Raw genomic sequence first — 20,129 nt, forward strand, 5'->3', positions numbered from 1 at the left:
ACCTAAGGGCCAGGAAGACTGCCTTCCAGATGACCCTGCTCTCCTATTTTACCTGCCCATTGTCCCTGGGGTTGTAGTTAGTCATGCGACTAGACGCGATGTCACACATCTCCAGGTGATGGTACAGCTCCTCACTCCTGAAGCTGGACCCCTGGTCACTGTAGATGAAAGCTGGGTATCCGAACATGGTGAAGATCTGCACCAGTGCCTTTATAATGGAGGTGGTGGAGGTATTGGGGCAAGGGATGGCAAATGGGAAATGGGAGTATTCATCTATAACCGAGAGGAAATTCTTGTTCATGGAAAGGAGTGGTCCCTTAAAGTCGATGCTGAGTCACTTGAAGGGCCGAGTGGCCTTTATTAAGTGGGCCTGTGCTGGACAGAAGAAGCACAGTTTCCACTCCACACAGACCCTGCAGGACTCAGTCTTGATCTGGACTTCCTGGACCGTGAAGGGGATATACTGGATGTCGCAGCTCGACTCTCCAGTGCAAGATCTTGCCATTTTTGATCTTGCCTCTGTGGGTGGTGCTGAACATGAATGCTGCCACGCAGTGGCCTTTGAGGAGGGTGAACCTCCTGCTTACCAGGTAGTGGCGGACTGCTTCCAAGATCACTTGGGCCTCCTTTTCAATGGAGGAGTGTCTGAGCTTTGAGCTGTGGAGGGTTCGGGAGAAAAAGGCCATGGTTCATCCCCTTGGTTGAGGGTGGCACTGAGGGCAACATCAGAGGCATCGCACCCCACCTGGAATGGGGTGGTCTCATCCATGGCATGCATCGTGGCATTGGTGATGTCCTGTCTGATGCGGGTGAAGGCCACCTGCTTCTCGGCCTTGACGATAGTCCTGTCGGCTACACAATAGGACCTGCTCTTGTCTGCAATGGGCTTGGAGTCTGGTGTCTGGTGATTGAAGAGGGAGGGAGGGGGTACCTGTAGGGTGGACAGTCCACAGGTGGAGTGGTTGCTCGGTTTGGCATTGTGGATGATGAGAGGTAGGAGTGGGCCACCGAAGGCCAGTATAACACTGCGGAGATGGCACTGGAAATCTAGACCCAGGATAATCAGGCCACAGAGCTCTGACATGATCAGGAGTCTGAATCCTTTGTAGGTTTCCCCTCCCACAGCCAAATTTACAGAATAGCACCCCAGCACTGTGATGGAGTGGTCCTGGGCCGCAAGGCGATGGAAAAGTTCACTAGGTGTACTTTGACCGCCAGCAAACAGCATGTGTGGGTGCATGAAGCTCTCAGTACTATCACTATTGAACAGCCATTTTATTACCTTCTCATTGACAGCGATGTTCATCATTGAGCACCCGATTCCATGGGGGATGTTGTCCAGCAGCGTGGTGGACTACTCGAGGTCTGAGTCGCTGCTCCCAGCTGGTGGCATTGAGTAGCGGTTTGTAGGTGCAGTCCCGATGAGCCAGGATGGTGGAGGCATCATTGTCAGTGCAGTGTGGTGGGTCTGGTACATTGTGTGTGCCGGCGTGGGGTGCCACGAATGCACAGTTCAGGGATGGCTGTACACACACATATTGACCGTGTTGTTGGGTTGGTGGGACAGAAGTGATATGTTCAATGTGGATGGAAGTCGGCCAGTCCAAGATGGTGATGCCCGTGGGGAGCCCGGCGTGGTTCGACGGCCGGGCCGGAAGTGACGTCACCGTTGCAAGCATAAGTGATATGCAGAGCAATGGCACTGCCCAATATACACACATAAAAGTGCACTGAGGGCCACAGCACTCCCGGTGGGTTTGGAGAGGCACACTTTGGCAAAGTAGCATTTCTTACAGCATCGGGAGCAATGCAAGTTCCTCGCTGGGCAGTTTTTCTGGGAGCATCTGTCAAACCCACACTGGATCCAACAGTACTTACAATGGCAGGATGCGTCAGCGGCAGCGATAGCTTCTCCACAGAAGGGGCCCTCGGCGGCGGCGGTCATCTGCGTCGACCAAGCTAAAAGGGGCGGCAGGTGAGCATCAAAGTCTTCTGTGGTAGACTGCAGCTTCCAGTGAACGGACCACATCGATGACCCTTGTGAGGGAAGCATTGCTTTCTTCCAGCAGTCTCTGTTGACCTCCGATCGCAGGCCTCACACACATGCATCCCAGATGAGTCATTCCACTTCCCCAGCGGTCAACCTAGTCTCAGCCATAAACGTGCATGCCACTTCAGGCAGTGCCCCAAGGTAAGCCTCTACTGTCTCACCCGGCTGTTGTAGCCTGGTGATAAGCAGGTACCTGGAGTTGAGTATATTCACTGGGGGTTGGTAAATGCTTTCCAGGATGGCCATCGCCAGTTTGTACTCAGTGCAGTCACGGATTGCCTGGAACGTGAACGGGCCTAGTTTCATGTGCAGTACCATGAGTTTCTTCTGGTTTGAGTTGATTACCTCAGCCTGAGTGTGGATGATTGCCATGCTCTTATGCTTCCAGATCTTGAAGTGTGCTGGAGCTTCCGGATGTTGGGGTTCGATATCCAGCTTCTCAATGCTGAGAAACATCTCCATGGTTCTTTAAAATTAAGCTAATTGGGGTGCGCTGCAGTGCAAACAAACAAGCACAAACAACGAAGGCCGTACTACAGGCTTTAATTAGCTTAAAACTTGCACACAAGGCTCTGTATCCTTCCTGGCTCTGTGTGCTCTGCTCCTGGCTAAGGGCCAGCATGAGCCTTTATGTGGGGACAGTGATTGTCAGGGAGTAGGTGGAGCCATTCTCCCAGGTTACCTCTCTACAGGTACAATGGGTGGCCCCCTGCAGTAGGCAGTGCAGGAGTGCGGACAAGCCGAACCACTTTTTTTTTGCGTAGTCCCACTGACCTGCACTCAATCCATAGCACACCATACCTCTCCCATCCATATACATGTCTAAGTTTTCCTTAAATGTTAAGCCTGCATCTACTACAGCTGGAAGCTCAGCCACACTCCAACCACTCTCTGATTGAAGAAGTTCTCCTTAAACCTTTCCCCTATCACCCTTAACCCATGTTCTCTTGTTTGAATCTCACCCACACTCAATGGAAAAAGGCTATCAATGTTTACTCTGTTTATCCCCCTCATAATTTTAAATAGCTCTATTAAATCTCCCTCATTCTTCTATGGTCCAGGGAATAAAGTCCTAACATGTTTTTTTTTTAAATACTTTATTTTAATTTTGTGGCCAAACATGTATGAAGAAATAACCATTACTTAAATACATATATTGAAATGAGAAAATCAATGTCTATATCTCCAAATAGCCCCATCCCCCCACCCCGAAACAAAACCCTGAAGTAGAAAAATAGAAAAGAAAGAAGAAAATAGATAAGAAAGAAAGAAAAGCAGAAAAAGGGGAGGAACTGTCAGGATCTTGGATCCACTTCAGAGGATCTAATTCCTTTTCTTGCCTAGCACTCAAATAGAAAGAACAAGAATATAGAACTCAGGAACAGAATAAGAATCCCTAAATATTCAACCCTGCATTCTGCAAGGATGGCTGCCATACCTGCAAAATCATGTAATACTTCTTCCTTAGATTATAAGTAATTTTCTCCAGGGGAACACAACTATGCATTTCTGCATTCCATCAGGCTATGTCCAGACTTCCAAGTAACCGCAATAAATTTCCTGGCTACCGCCAATGCAATTTTAAGAAATTCTATTTGGTACTTGGACAACCTCATTTTGGGTCTTATGCCCACAGTATTTCCTAGGAGAAACAATTCTGGACTTTGTGGCAATTGCTTCCCAATAATCTGGTCTAATAAAATTCTTAAATTTTCCCAAAAAGGTTTTTACTTTAGGGCACAACCTTATGTAATGGAAAAGGTTCCTATTTCTTCACCACATCTAAAACATATATCTGATATATTAGAATTTATGTAATCTATGCAGGGTAAGGTATAGCTGATGCAAGAGGTTATATTGGACCAATCTATATTTTTCTATCCATTATCCATTGTTAAAGGAATTAATGTCAAGGGCATTTTTGAAATATTTTTCATTTTGTTCCAATTAAATTATTCAATTCATACCAGATATTCAAAATATATTTTATTAGAGGTGATTCTTTTCCACCAAAAATAAATTTAGTGTCCTATATATAAGATCTTCTGCTACTCTCTCACCAACTTTGTGCAGTTCATTTTCCACCCATGAAGGCTTGTCTCTTCCGTCAAAGAGGGAAGTAACAAATTTCATCTGGGTTGCCCAATAGTAATATATAAATTTGGGAGTTGCAAATCCCATATGGTATTTCTAAGTTAATTTTTCCATGGAGACTCTGGCTAACATACCTTTCCAAAGAAACATCCTAACTAATTTATTCAAATTTTGAAAAAAAACATGTGGTAATAGTGTTGGAAGAGTCTGGAAGACAGTACTGCACATATTGGAATATATTCATTTTAACACAATTAACTCTTCCAATCAAAGCTATCAGAAGAGTTATCCATTTATTTAAATCTTCTTCAACCTTCTTAAGCAGGGGAAGATAGTTCATTTTATATAATTTTAAAAAATAATTATCTGTTTTAATCCCCAAGTACAATCCCATACTTCAGCCATCTAAATTGCATATTTCTTTGACAATTTGTATAATCCCTATCAATTAACGGCATAATATCACTTTTGTCCCAATTTATTTTATACCTAGAGACATTCCCGTAATTTTCCAGTTGCAAATCCAGCTTTTGCAAAGAAGCTTCTGGTTCTGTCAGATATATTAACACATAATCTGCAAACAGACTGATCTTCTGTTCATCTTGGTCAACCCTGAACCCCTTGATGTCAAGATCTCATCGAATAATTTCTGCCAAAGGTTCTATAGCCGATATGAAAAGAGCTGGATATAATGGACATCTTTGTCTGTTAGATCCGGACAGTGGGAATGCTGGAGATACTTCCCCTTTTGTCACAACTCTGGCCTTAGGTTCATTGTATAGGGCTCAAATCCAATTTATAAAGTTTTGACCTAATCCAAATCTTTCCAGCACTTTAAATAGAAAATACCACTCCAGCCTATCAAAAGCCTTTTCTGCCACACCTAATTCACCTCTTTTCTGGGCCAAATTGTCCACTGATTGCCTTTTCTTAACAAATCTTGTTTGATCCTTATTTATCAATTTTGGCAAAACTTTTGCCAATCTGTTGGTCAAAGCTTTGGCTAGTATTTTATAGTCTGTATTCAATAAAGAAATCGGTCTATATGATGATGGTTTCAATGGATCTCTTATCTTTTTTTGGGAATTACCATTACTATTACTTTTGAGAGTGACTCTGGCAGGGTATGTGATCCAACCTCTTGATTTAATACCTCCATAAAAAGTGGTATTAACAAATCCTTAAATTCTTCATTGAATTCCAATGGAAAGCCATGCTTGCTGGGAGATCTATTAACGTGCAATGAATCAATTCTACTGTTTGAGTAAAAGATGCATTGCGTTCCCTCTGCTCTACCAAGTCCAAATACAGGATGACCAATTGTGACAAATAACCATTTATTTTGTTAATATCTCCTTGAGACTTTGATTTATGTAATTTGGAATAGAATATTTTGAAGGCCCTCATTAATTTCCTGTTGCTTATAAGAGATTCTATTGGCTTTTGTTTCAATTGCATGAATTGTTCTAGAGACCTCCTCTGTTTTCAGTTGCCAAGATAGGACCTTATGAGTTCTCTTCCCAGCTTGTAGTATCTTTGTTTTGTTATCATTATTGCTTTCTCTATACTGTAAGTTTGTATCATATTATACTTGAGCTTTTTATTAATAAGTACTCTTCATTTCTGTTCTGAGCTATTCAACTGCAAGTCCTTCTTTATCTCTTGTTCCAATTTATCTACTTCCCTCATGTGCTCTTTTTTAAAAATTCTTGAGGTATAACTAATTATTTGACCCCTTAAATATGCTTTTAAAGTATCGCATATGATAAATTTATTGGCATTAGAATGACAGTTAGTCTCACAGAAGATTCCAATGTCTTATAAAATCACAAAACTCAGATCTTCGTATCTATATAACCTATCGTGCTTATCTGGCATAACAATTGAAAATGAAAGAAGTGAATGGTCTGACAAGACTCTCACTTATACTCAGTTTCCATGATTCTACCCTGAAAATGTACTGATAGTAAAAATAAATTTATCCTGGAGTACAAATCATGTCTACTGGAGTAAAAAGAATAATCTCTTTGCCTTGGATGTAATTTCCTCCAACCATCTATTAAATTCAGCTCTCTCATTGAAACTAAGGTTACTCTCGCCACCTTTGACCTGGCCACCACTCCTTCCACCCCCACAACTATTATATTTTGATGTATATCTTCCAGTTGATAAAAGGTTTCCTTTATAAACCGTTCATCATCTAAATTTGGGGCATTTACATTTAAAAAGGTCCAAGATTCAGAATATACTGACAGTGTGCCTTCACATATCTACCTGCCGGATCAGTTACAACATCCTGTACTACAACTGGAAGATTCTTCTTTATTAAAATTGCTACTCCTCTTGCTTTGGAATTGAAGGATGATGTCATGACCTGGCCTACCCAGTCCCTTTTTAATTTTTGATATTCCTTATCAATTTAATCTGTTTCTTGAAGGAAGGTCAAGCCAACTCCCATTTTGTTACTATGCGAAAGTTCCTTTTTACAGGTTGTTTAAACCATTAAGATAGATGCTAACAGACTTTTCCACATTTACCATTATCACAAATTATCCTTATATCGATTTCTGTTAACCCTTTATCCCAACTACACCCCTTTCCCCAGAAATCCAAATTTAAGTTTTACCCTGTTTAACCTTTCTCTGTACCTCAGTCTCTGAAGTCTAGGCAACTTCCTAGTAAATCTCCTTTGCACTCTCTCTATCCTATTGATATCTTTCCTGACATTAGGTGATTAAAACTCCACACACTACTCCAAAATTGACCTCACCAATGTGTTATAGCATAACATCCAAACTTCTATACTCAATACTTTGATTTATGAAGGCTAACATGCCAAAAGCTCTCTTTACACCTCTATCCACGTGACGGCACTTTCAGAGGATTATGTATCTGTATTCCCAGATCCCTCTGTTCTACCTCAATCCTCAGTGCCCTACCATTTACCATATATGTCCTTTCTTTGTTTGTCCTTCCAAAATCCAACACCTCACACTTGTCTGCATTAAATTCCATCTGCCATTTTTCAGCCCACTTAACCAGCTGGTCTGGATCCCTCTGCAAGCTTTGAAAACCTTCACTGTCCACAATACCTCCAATCTTTGTTACCTGCAAACATTTTAATCAAATTTGCTATGTTATCATCCAGATTATTGACATAGATAACAAACAACAGTGGTCCCAATATCAATCCCTGAGGCACACACTAGTCACAGGCCTCCAATCTGAGAAGCAATCATCTACCACCACATTCTTGTGAATCTCTCCTGCCTCCTTTCTAGTTTAATGACATTATTCCTATAACTGGGTGACCAGCACACCACACAGTATTCCAAGTGAAGTATCACCAATGACATGTATAGTTATGATATGACATCCTTTGTACCTCTGATATAATTAGAGAGAATTGCGCCAAAAGTAATAGATATGGGTTGCTGTGCTAGGTAGGAGTGGCATCACACATCTGCCTCAGAGAGCAGAGATAGATCCTTAAACTGATGATGGGTATTGGCAGAAGCATTAAACCAAGGTCTTGTTAAGGAAGTATGCATCTCAAATAAGGACAATAAGGAAATGCTAGTTTTACCAGCACTACCTTGCTTTCAGAAGTTCTTTTCTTAACCTTTTAAGAACCTCATTAAAACTTATTTCTTTGATCAAATTTTATATACTCTGATTTAAATTGTCCGTCAGCCTTCTCATTTATCCAATTTTTCCTCAGCTACAATCCTGGAGTAGCCTCTTGAGTTTTTTTTGGACCTACAAGTTCTTTTCTGTATTGTGGAGAGTATAAATGACATAGTTCTCTATTTGTAGTCATCTATTTTCCATTCAACCATTGTGCCAATACATTTAATTTTTTTAACCTTCTTTGTAATCCATGGTCCTTACATTTTATTGAAACTTGTGAAGTGGAAGTCTTAAAAGATTGGCTAAATTACTGTGGACTAAATCAAGTGTACTATGTTTATTGGCCAGTTTGTTACCATCTCAAAAATATTTTTAATCAGAGAAATGGCTTCTCTCAAGAAATCCATTCTGATAGATACTGATACATACTTAGGAGTTAAAATTACTAAACAATTTAAAGATTTATATAAACTCAATTTTTCTCCTCTATTTGAGTATGTATTTTTCTTGTTGCTTTCCGTTATCATTATCTTTAATAGGTCATATTAATGCATTTAAAATGATAATATTACCTCACTTTTTATATCCATTTCAAGTGATTCCACTCTTTTTTTGATAATATTGACTCAAAGGAACAAAACTCCAGAATTAGTAAATTTCATTTGCAAAATTGAAAGAAAATGGATGTATGGCCCTACCTAATTTTAGATTTTATTACTGGGCTGTTAGTATTTGTTATATAACTTTCTAGATTTTTTTATTCTGACAAATTGGATCGTCCATATGGACAGATTTAGATTGGGTACTTCTCTTCCACTTAGTTTTTCCAAGATCAAAAGGGATATATCTAATCCAATACTCCAACATGTATTTCGAATCTGGTTCCAGTTTGGGAAATTTTTTAATTTAAAAAACTTTGTTTAATCTAGTGTTATCTCTCAGTTATTTTTTTGACCATTAATACTTTATCAATCCTTCTCTATATGGAAAATCAAATGTATTATTTCTTTTGCAAATTTATTTAAGGAAGGTTATTTTAATATCTTTTGAACAGCTGGCAAGTAAATATGACATATAAAATATTCATTTTTAAACTATTTACAGATTGGAAATTTCTTAAGTACCATATTACCGGTCATTCCATTTTTATATCTACCAGATCTAGTTGATAATATTTTCCAATTGAATCCTTCTCAGAAAGGATTAATTAGAATTATATATATTAGATTATTGAAATTATGTCCAATACTTCATGATAAGATTAAAAATCCTTGGGAATTGGAACTTGCAAGACCTTTATCAGAGGATTTATGAGACAAAATTCTTAAATGGTGAATATATCTTCAATATGTGCCCAACATTCATTAATCCAATTTAAAGTGATGCATCTAGTTGACATGTCCAAAGATAAGATGGCTTGCATCTTTTCAAACATTAACTTTACTTGTGACAGATGCACATCTGATATTACTACATTGACACATATGTTTTGGTTTTGTCCATCTTTAGAAATCTATTGGAAAGAAATTTTTAACTATCTTTTCAACTGTGTTTCAGGTGGAGCTACGACCCAGTGCAATAAAGGCTCTTTTTGGGGGTTTTGAACCAGGTTTCGGGAGTTTTTTTGTACCTGTTCAATGGGTTGTGGCCTTTTCTATGTTATTGGCTAGAAGAGCCATCCTATTCAAATGGAAAGACTCTAGACCTCCAATGTGTTTCAATGGTCCTCTCATGTCCTGCTTAATTTTAGAAAAAAATTAGATATCGTGTATTTGATTCATCAGTGAAATTTGAAGATAACATGATGACCTTTTATGTCTTATTTTCATTTGATGTGAATATTTTTAATATGATTAGATGGACTCAAGTCTTCCAGATGAGATGTACCCTTACCTTTGTTTTTTTGATTCACAGTATTAATCAAAAACAACAAAATATATATAACCCTTAGGATAAGCTGCTCAGATGTTTTTTTTGTTAGTTTTCAGTTTTTTAATAGAGTAGGTTAGGATATATTTGAAGACTTTTCTGTTTTCATCTAGTGCAGTGGAGGAGGGACCAAGTTTATACTGTTTGAACTTTTATCTTGATATAAATACATTTGTGATATTCTATTTTCAGTTTCGTTCCCTTTTCTTCATTATACTGCATTTATTATAAAAACCAGTAAAAAAGATTGAAAAAGGAAAGGATACTGATGAATCTCTGCCTTTCTAAAAAAAAAAGACATGTCTCTCAAACTGGCACCAATAATCTACACATCTCTGAAATTAAACTAACTTGTCTGTAATTTAATATTTTCTCACTTTATAAATAATAATACATTAGTATTCCTCCCCAGTATTGCTCCTGTAGGAGAGAGGATTCTCTGTTCTCAGATGCACATGTGTTGATGCACTCCATTGCAGTCAGAGCCTCTGCAGTTTCCCCATTTACTTTTTAACAGCCTGGAAAATATTTCATCAGGTTCTGGTGATTTATTTCACTTTCAAAGATTCTTAACACCTTACCACTATTACCCCGACTCTGCTAATTCCAAAGAATATTTGACATTTAACCATCACATTGGTACCACCCTCTCTTTGAGAAGATAGGTGCACGGTGTTCATCAAGGATCTTGCATCCTTTTCCTCCACAGATAGGTTAAATTTGTGTCCCCTGTCAGGCTTTACTCTTAGTTGTCATTTAAATTAATATGCTTGAAAAAATTCTGGATATTTAAATATTTTACTTTTTTTTTCTGATTCTCTCTTTGCTTTCCTAAATTCTAATTTTAGTTTTACTCTTTACATTCTCTTCTAGACTTCCAGCCTTTTAAAATTTGTGTCTTGCATAAGCTTCTTTTTTTCCAATCTCTCTTCTATGTATCTTGACATGAGGGGGCTGTAGCTTTGGTAAACCTCTGGTACACAAATCATGGACTGTGAATGAATGCAGGTCACTATTTTGCACTAGGATTACTGTAAATATTTATCTCTCTTTGGCATTTATTGTTTCTTTTAATTAGTTAACCATTATAGTTTTTCTATATTTTATATTATATATAGATATGCTTTTGAAGGAGAAAGATTGTGGGGGTAATGTAGGTCACAAACAAACACAAACACTTCACAAAACATCTCATTTAAAATGTTAGAGCTTTGCTCAAGCCAATCAGTCCAAGCTCCAAGTGCCTTTGCAAAAACTTTGAAGAATGTCTAAAGAGACTTCAGAAGTAGGTGTTAATTGGACATGCTGTGGAGTAATGGATTATTGTTTTGAAAGCAACAGATGAATGGGCTCAGAAGTTTAGGTCCAGTGCCGCAATCTCTCTGGATGCATTTTGTGTTCTAAGAAGGTCATGTGGTTTTTGCAAGCAGATAAAGAGGAGACCAATCAGGCTTTGTTTAAGAGAGAGAACTGGTTTCTGCAGTCATGGCAAGCTGGCAGCTTGTTGAAACCCCATTTTGAAGATGGATTGTGAGTTCTGAGTACAGACTGTTGAAAACCCATGTGGTCCATACAAGAGGAAATGGCTGGCTAGAGTGTTTTACCTGAAATAAGGGGGAAATAAAGGAACTCCGTGGTGACCTGCAGAAGAAGAGGTTATCATTTGGAAAACATTAATAGGGCAAGTTTCTTTGGCAAGGCACTGAAGTGGCTGATTGGAGGGAATCAGTTTGTGTGTGTCCAACGAGCAACAAATCTCTCTCTGAAACCAACAAGAACCTTTCTGAGCAGTAACCTATTACCTTTAAACACTAGTGCACAGAATAAGAATTCCCTGTTACCAGTGAACTTGGAGGAGTGAGAAGTGAGATTGGACTATGAATCAAAGAGCATTTCTGAACATAATATACTAATCACGTGCACTTAGAATTAGAAGGAGGTTAAGTTAGGTTAAATTAAGTTAATAGTAATATGTTAAAGTTTGATCCTGTTTTTATGTTTAAAGAATATTAAAAATAACTTTTATTTAAGTTACTATTTGTCTTGGTGAATTTCTATTGCTGCTAGGTTTGGGGTCCTCTGGGCCCCTTAACATTACAGCTACCTTTCTGGCTACAGCAAGTAAGAATTTCAGCACATATGCACATTGTACAATGTGTATTGAAATAAATTAATTATCTCCCTTTATTTTGGGAGTATCTTTATCCTGAACTCTGATTTTCTTGCTTTAATGCCTTCCGTAGCTCTGAGACTGACTGCCATCAAATACCTTTTTCTCTCTGGGCACTTCTTGGTCTAATAAAATTAGTCGTAACACATTTTACAAATTTTATTATTTTTTTCCCATTGCATTGTTAAATTTAACTAAATGATGATATCATCTACAATTATTCTAATTGAAATTACCCTTAGAAATTTCATTTCGTGCAATATTTAAGTTTGCATTACAGTAAACATTTCTTGAATGTTGTTTCAAGGTTCAAGATTCCTTTTATTGTCATGTAATTAAACATTAAAAATGTTACCTATATGATATTCTTCAAACGAAAAGTCATCAAGAACCTTCATAGCAGAAAGAGAAGAATGCCCCTTCAGAAACACTGAGGGTCCATGGATTCGCCTCCAGCACTCCCACAGTCTCTGCAGCTGCACAGATCCCTGAGCTCCAGATCCAACTCTCTGACATAATCAGGAAGGCTTTAGTACCTGAGGCCCTTCGGGAGCCCTTCTTACCCTCAGCATCCTCTTGAATCCTGGCTCCAATACCTGGTTCCCATGATCCAGTTTCCAGCAGTCTGCAGTCCATGTTTAAAGCAGAATTGATTGGCTACATTTCTATTTGAGCTACATTTAGCATTTGCATCTATTAAATATTTTCTGTAGCGTAATGAATTCATTTAGCAATGCCAATACTTCTCATTTACAGAGAACCATTTTGTTGAAATAACTTCTCGTGTTTCTAGTTATAAACTGATCATTTTTTCTTTTATATTTGAATAAGTTTAAACCTTTAATTATCTTGTTAGTTTCAAATGAATGAATTTGGAGCCCTGGAGATTATCACCACTGAAGAACAGGATGCAGAAGCCAGTGCACAGATTACTACTGAGCCTACAGTTGCAGTGAGGAATGCATACAGTGTTGCTTCTACTGCACAAGGTAGGGTAGTGAACAATGTGGAAAGATACTCAATTTCAACTTTATTTTCTATTTCCATCATGCATTGACACATGTATCTCAACTTTTCTTTGATGAAGCCCATTCACCCTGAAAGAGACCTTTGGAAGGGTAGATTACAAGGGATCCACAGATTAGGTGACGTCTTAAATGGATGATTCTCTTCTGTATTACCATGGTAAAGGAATCAGTGAGTTCAGGGAAGAGAACAGTAATCTGTGATTATTTTGATATTACGAGAGGTCAATTTAGCGGTTTTACACCGATGTGTTTAGTGGTTTTACACCCGTAGAGGAAAGTCTGCTGACTGGCTGGCTGCATCAGAACCTGGTACACCAATACCTCTGAGCTGAAAGTGAAGCAAAAAGTGGTGAGCACAGCCCAGTATGTCACAGGTAAAACTCTCTGCATCATCGAGAAAATCTGCATGGAATGCTGTCTTTGGAAAGTATCAGCAATCATCAAGGATCCACATCACCCAGGACATGCCGCCATCAGGAAAGTAATATTGGTGCCGCAAACTCATACCACCAGGTACAAGTACAGTTGCTACCCCTCCAGTATCAGACTCAACTACAAACTCAATCAGAGACTTATTTAAAGACTTTTACTTTGCACATTATTTATGACTGAATATTATTTTCTGTATTGCAGTCAGTTTGTTTGACAGTTTGCATTTCTCTCTTTTGTATATGTAACTTTGCTTGAGTCCAGTTTTTTTGTTGCACTATTGATAAGTAGAAATTCTGCCTGGTCCGCAGGAAAAGGAATCTTGGGGGTTGTATGTGATATCATACATGTACTTTGACAATAAATCTGAACTTTGACTTTAATATAAAGATGGATAAATCCCTGAGGCTTGACTAAGTCTATCTTAGGTTGTTGTAGGCAGATAGGGAAGACATTGTTTGAGGCACAGGAGACTGTAGGTGTTGTAATGTGGAGCAAACACCCAACTGCTAACGGATCTTATTGGGTAAAATAACATCTTTGGAGGCAAAAGAATATTCAATGTTTTGGATAGAAATCCTGAAACTATACCCTACTGGGTCGCTGGCAGAGATTGGTAATTGTTAGCCTCTAGTGAGATACTGGAAAATCAAGGATGACTAATATTGTGTGGTCATCAATAGTACAATTGCAACATGATGTTTCATCCCCTGTACTCAACCCTTCAATCAATGAAGGCAAGCATATGCCTTCATTATCATACTGTCTACCTGTGTTGCTATTTTCAGAGAACTATATACTTGGACTCCTCAGTGTCTCTGACACCAAAATTGGTGCCACAGAAGTCAATAAAGAAGGTTGTTTAAAGTTGCAATAGGAAAATCAACTGGGAGAGGTTGACAGAATGTCATTCAGACAAGTGCATGCATTTTGGCAAATTAAATCAGGATAGGATATGCACAATGATTGGCAGGAGCCTGGGGAGTCCAAGTTACTAATCATGTCATCTACATTCTTATTCAAATCATTAATATGACAAGTAACTGGGCTTGGTACCACACCAGTGCCACACCACTGGTCGCACGTCTCAAATCTGAGAAACCACCCATTACCACCTTCCACTCCTATAATGCTAAATTTATATTCATTTAGCAAGCTCACTCTGGATCCTTTGTAATCTAACTTTTCAGTCCTGCATACAATGTGGTACTTTTGCGAAAGTCCACATAGACAACATCTGCTGCCCTGGCCTCATCATTCCTCTTGGTCACCTCTTCAAAATAGCTCAATTTAAATTCATGAGATATGATTTCCCATGCACAAAACCATGCTGACAATTTCTAATCAGTGATTGCTTTTTTAAATGCAGATAGATCCTCTCTTCTAATGCTCTCCAATAGATCCAATAGTTAGGATCACCAGCTGTAGTTACCTGACATCCTTGCAGCCCTTCCTAAATAAAGGCGCAATATTAGTCATTAGAATTGTGTGCATTTCCTGTTGCCATACGATAGAAAGCATGTGTTTAAACTCGAGAGGGTGCAGAAAAGGTTAACAAGGATGTTTCTGGGACTGGAGGGCTTAAAAGATTCACAAGAATAGTCTGGGACTGTGCTCCTTGAAATGAAGGACACTGAGGAATGATCTTATAGAGGTTTATATAATAATGAGAAGTATATGTTAGGTAGAAATTCAGTCTTTGGATGAGGAAGTCCAGAGCATGCTTGATTTAACAAGAAATAGGTAAATCAGAGGCTTGGAATTTAATGAAAGAAAATGTTGGGTTAGAAAGCACTATAAAGTCAGAAGAGGACTGTGTAAGTAGCAAATTATAATCAACCAAGATAAGAAAAAGATCTAGGAACTGAAACAATAGAATTGCAATTCTTGATTGCTCAAGACAGAAATACCTCTACTTCATGAGTGGAGGTGCCCCTGGAGAAAATACTAAGTGAACTTGTATATTTAAATTGTTCAAATGCTCCCAAGTTCCTCTGTACAATGATCACAGTTGTAAAATGCAAAACTGTTCTTGAAAACCTCAGCATTAAACAGATTTGAAAATAATTAATGATAAACAAGATTAACTAAGTAAGGCATTTTTTTAAATGAAGATGCATTTTGAAAAAGGAAAGGATACAGAAAGAGAACAGTAATTAAAGAAAAGATATTCCAGTGGACAAGTTAAAAACTGAGGGTAGGAGGCAAGTGTTGACAATACATATGAAAGAAATGATAGATGAAGAAATTAGGAATACCTAATGATAAAGCAACCTTTGAAGGGATTAATTGGAAGGTTTCAGGGAAAGTATTTTGCTCCTGATCTATGAATAATAATCCATTTCAGTTCAAAAATCATTTAATTTTGCTGATTGTCATTATGTTTCTGCATAATTGTCATTTAGAAGATGAATGCTTTAAGACCATTAATTTTAGAAGATTAAGCCATGCTGTGTTTTCAACTCATAAACACATTCTCAGGCATGTGCTCATCAATGATTAGATGACTTGTTAATCAACATATTTTCCAATTTGCAAATAGATTTAGCATTAAATACATAAAAGGGAGACATGGCATTTGTGGATAGAAAGAAGATCTGTGCTGAGCTTCTGCAATTTTTTTTTGAGACAGTTGTGGAACTGCAATCTTTAGAAACTGTTTTGGATGGCTTTAATACTTTTTATATTGAATGAATGTTACGATTTGTACGCTTGCAGCTTTCTGGAAGGATCTCTGCAGACTAGTGAATAATGGAATCATTGCTATTATCTCCATTTTGTGTTGCAACTATATTAAGTTGTATTTCTAATTCAGACATTCTCATTTAGTGGTCTTTCAAAAATAGAGCGTCTCACCATTGATAGATGATAATATGCATGCCAGTTTTCTTTTAATTAGGACAAAAGGTGAATTGAGATTGCCAGTCCTCATCACTCCAATACCCAAAAGTAGATGACTATATTTAACTTTGATAATGTTTTCCCATTATTTATTAATATTACTATCTCTCTAAAGTGGACTGGATATCCAAAAACCACATGGAGCCCTAATCTCCCTATTATTTCATCTGATGAATAGCCACATGGATGTGTTAATTTGGTGATGTAATGTGAAACAAGAATCCCTGGAATTGAATTGTACAAATATCTTTTAATTTATGTAATTGAATTCAATTTTATGAAGAATAAATTGTACCATTAAAGGACAAATCTTTTCTGTGATTCAAACATTTGTATCGCCAGAAGGTGAGGTGATGTGATCACAATTTACTCATTATATCCAAATATTGTATTCACTAAATCAATAAGGTTAATGTTAATTTAAGTGGTAACATGAAACCAAGAAGGAAAGAAGGCAATGCGAGTAGAAACATTTATTGTTAACCGCCAAAAACAATAAAGGGTTTCAGTTAAATGTTCACAAAATTCACAAAAGCACTCATTGTTGTATCAATTTATGTCAAATAAATTAAACACAAACAGAATTTTGATGTGATAAAGCCAAGGGTCATGGTGGCAAGATTTCAATATTGTAAAGATAGGGTAGAGTTTCCTGGCCCATCTCTTAGAGACATTATTTCATGCTAATAATTGGCTCTGTGATTGTAGTTATCTCTTTTTAACTCTGAGTTGCTATTCATCATGTAAGATAGTGGGAGATCACATCTCCATGTGGTTTTCAGATGACTGGCCTATTTTAGAGGAAAGTGGCTCATTAATAAAGAACTGGTGAGCTTTGGGTAGAAGAAGATTATTTGATTGGTTGAGATACTGATGATAGCACATGCTCCAAATTAATATCTGTTGATTCTTCACGTTGTTTATGCAGCTTTGTATTTTCCTAGGAGGCAGAGTGATAGGTATTAATTTCTTCCAGTGCTTTTCAGAGCGACATCGCCTATTTTGGTTACTGGACACTTTAACACCATTATCAGCATTCACTTCCAGCAAAGGGGCACTGCACTGACTGGTTTACTGCACTCTCTGACCGAATGCTAATACCTCATCTCACAAAAATGTTGCATTTTGGGCATTGACAGTCCTTCTTGTTGCCTGCTCCAACTACCCTGTTTTCCTTATCCCCAGAATTTAATGTGGAATGTCACCTTTCCAAATTTCAATGCTGAAAAATGCATTTTTGGTGATAATTATTTAAATGTTGTCCAATGGACAGGATGGCTTTTGTCCCATCTGTTTAGAAACACTGGCTTGGACCAATGTAGATCCTACTTTATCCAAAATAAGCTTTAGAGAATTATGTGGCTCCTAATTCAAAGAGTTGGTAATGGGTTATGAACCGTTTCTCCCTTTTATCTTTAACCTGAGAGTTTTGTACAGTGAAACAAAATTAGTCAAGGAATTCCACCTCCACATTGCAATTAGTGAGTTTTTTCCCAATGAGGTGCATTTAATTTGTGCTAAGCAATGGACAAAACAATACATTTGAAAATACTTAACTAAAAAAGTAATTAAAATAACATATATGAGTAAAGGACTGCAAAGTTAGTGTAGGGAAGCAGTTAGCGACCCGGGCGCAAATCCACTGCTGACTGTAAAGAGTTTGCGCGTTCTCCCCATGTCCGCGTGCATTTCCTCTGGGTGCTCTGGTTTCCTCTCACCTTCCAAAGATGTATGGGGTTAGTAGGTTCATTGTCAAATGGGTGTATTTAGGTGGCTTGGGTTTTAGGACTGGAAGGGCCTGTAACCATGCTGCATCTTTAAAAAAATTACAATTCAGGGCCCCAAACACTCCTTCCAAGTAAAGCAAAACTATATTTGCAGGGGTTATCTACTGCATCAATGCTCCCATTCAAGCCTCCTCTACATCAGAGGGACTGAACGCAAATTGGGAGATAATTTTGTTGAGCACCTTTGCTCTGTCTGCTACGATAACTGGGAGTCTCCAGTGTCCAACTATTTCAATTACACACTCCATTCCCAAACTGACATGCATGTCCATGGCCTCATACATTGGCAAACTGAGGCTACCCCGTAAATTGGTGGAATAGCTCTTAATATTTTGTCTGGGCACTCTCCAACCAGATGACATTAACATTGACTTCTTTGGCTTCTATTAGGCCCCTCCTCTGTCTCTCTCTTTCCCCATCCTTTCCTCCAGCTCCTCACCCCCTTCCCTCTCCATAAGAGAATTACCCTTCCCCCATCACTTCTCTACTGCCCTCCCACCCATATCAACCCATGGCATCTTGCCTGTTGGCCAGTGCTTTCCCCAATCTTACTTTCACAATCTCTGTCCTGATGCACAGGAATGACCTGAGGTTCCATGGATGTGGAACAAATAAAGACAAAGCCATTCATGAATGAGAGTGCAAAATAAATCTTGGATCAATGTCTTCTTAAATTGGTACACATTGGGATTCATGAAACAAAACTGGGAAAAATCCATAGTTACACAGGATCTTAAAGTTAATTCACTGAAACTATTCAAATTTGAGGATGGTGAAAAGCAATCAGTGCAATAACATTTATTATAATATTGATATGCTTATTGTTTTCTTATTGTGTCATAACAGAAGTCGTTACTGAAGATGGATGCATAAATGGTTTGTCCGACTCACAAGGCTCATGCAGCAGTGAAAACTATGGAGGATATAGCAAGTTCAATAAGTGTGACCATTTCTGTGGCCCAATTTATCAGCAGCTATGTGAAAATGAGTAGGTATATTAAAAGAATGCTTTGAGAAATTTGCAAATCTAATTCTCAGATTAAATGCTGTATGGATGTAGACCTTGAAAGCAGATTCATAAACAACATAACTCACAAGATATTATAATAATAATGTCAAGCCAAATAAAATTCAAAACTATGCATTAAGATCCACAGAGTACAGTTTGAGGAAGTGATAGAGAGCTTCTGACTGAAGGTATGAGAGAGCATAAGGCTACAAATTTTGCAGCTGGTAGTAGGCCACAGATTCCTGGTTTTGAGTTGCTGAATCTGTTTTGAATCTTTTCCATTTAACACAAACACTGTTGTTAGGGGGAAAGCATTCTCTCTTTCAACACAACTTATTATTTCTTAATAAATAGGACTTTAAAGGGTTTACTGAGCTACTGAGCTGAATGCACCTTTTCATGCCCAGTTCCAAAATTGTTAATCCACATGGTTTTATTCTTGCCATTATTATTTCTAACCAATTTTAGAAGGTGTCAACAACATTGCTGACTTTCAGGAATATCATCAGAAATAGGGTAAGAATGACTAATTTCATAACCTATCAAAGTTAGTGAACTAAGTGGTTTTATGGCAATCTGGTGATTTCATTGTCACATTTTTAATCCATGTTTTATTTCAGATTTAACTGTTTTAACATTTTGCCACAGCCACAGTCATAGTCTGAACTCTTGTCAGGATTATTAGTTTAAATCTCTGGATTGGTGAATCCAGTTCAATAATAAAACCATAATACCATTATATTTTTCTAAATTAAATAAGTTCATACTTGAGGCTAATTTAATGCATCAAAAGTATTATTTTAAACAAACTTGTCTGTGATAGTTCTGGAACTTGGCTGATGAAACCATATTTTAATGCAAGATTCTTTGACAGACAATCTATCATGGATCATTTTCCTGTGAAGCAAAATGCTGGTGAAATATTGAAAAGGACGGTAAAGCGAAAAAAGAAAGTGAGTGTAAACCCAACAGAAGAATCTGATGAAGATTTTGAAGATGACTACATGGTGTGTTATCTTTGTAAATATTTACCTTTTTAGAGAGTTGGCATATGATGCAGAGTGAAATTTCACTTTGCACTGGTATGCTTTCTATGTTGCAT

General features: G+C 37.9%; 1 protein-coding gene and 1 long non-coding RNA gene across 16 annotated transcripts in view; one reads left to right on the plus strand and one right to left on the minus strand.

Moving 5' to 3' along the window:
* The window catches only part of LOC138755330 (lethal(3)malignant brain tumor-like protein 4), a 291,580-nt gene that overhangs the window by 67,469 nt on the left and 203,982 nt on the right, over positions 1–20,129 (plus strand). For 11 of the 13 annotated variants that reach the window (XR_011352200.1, XR_011352201.1, XM_069921107.1 and 8 more), the window contains exons 4-6: positions 12,730–12,862; positions 18,865–19,006; positions 19,902–20,034. Coding sequence is in view for 11 of the 13 variants with exons in the window: in XM_069921107.1 (XP_069777208.1) it covers positions 12,730–12,862; positions 18,865–19,006; positions 19,902–20,034 (408 nt within the window). In the remaining 2 variants the exon portion in view is untranslated. The remainder of the gene's footprint in view (positions 1–12,729; positions 12,863–18,864; positions 19,007–19,901; positions 20,035–20,129) is intronic. The other 2 variants (XM_069921108.1, XM_069921114.1) reach the window with 2 other exon arrangements.
* The window catches only part of LOC138755332 (uncharacterized), a 121,752-nt gene that overhangs the window by 33,011 nt on the left and 68,612 nt on the right, over positions 1–20,129 (minus strand). The window lies entirely within an intron of this gene.

Source organism: Narcine bancroftii, chromosome 2 (genome assembly GCF_036971445.1).
Source record: "Narcine bancroftii isolate sNarBan1 chromosome 2, sNarBan1.hap1, whole genome shotgun sequence".
NCBI classification, from domain to species: domain Eukaryota; kingdom Metazoa; phylum Chordata; class Chondrichthyes; order Torpediniformes; family Narcinidae; genus Narcine; species Narcine bancroftii.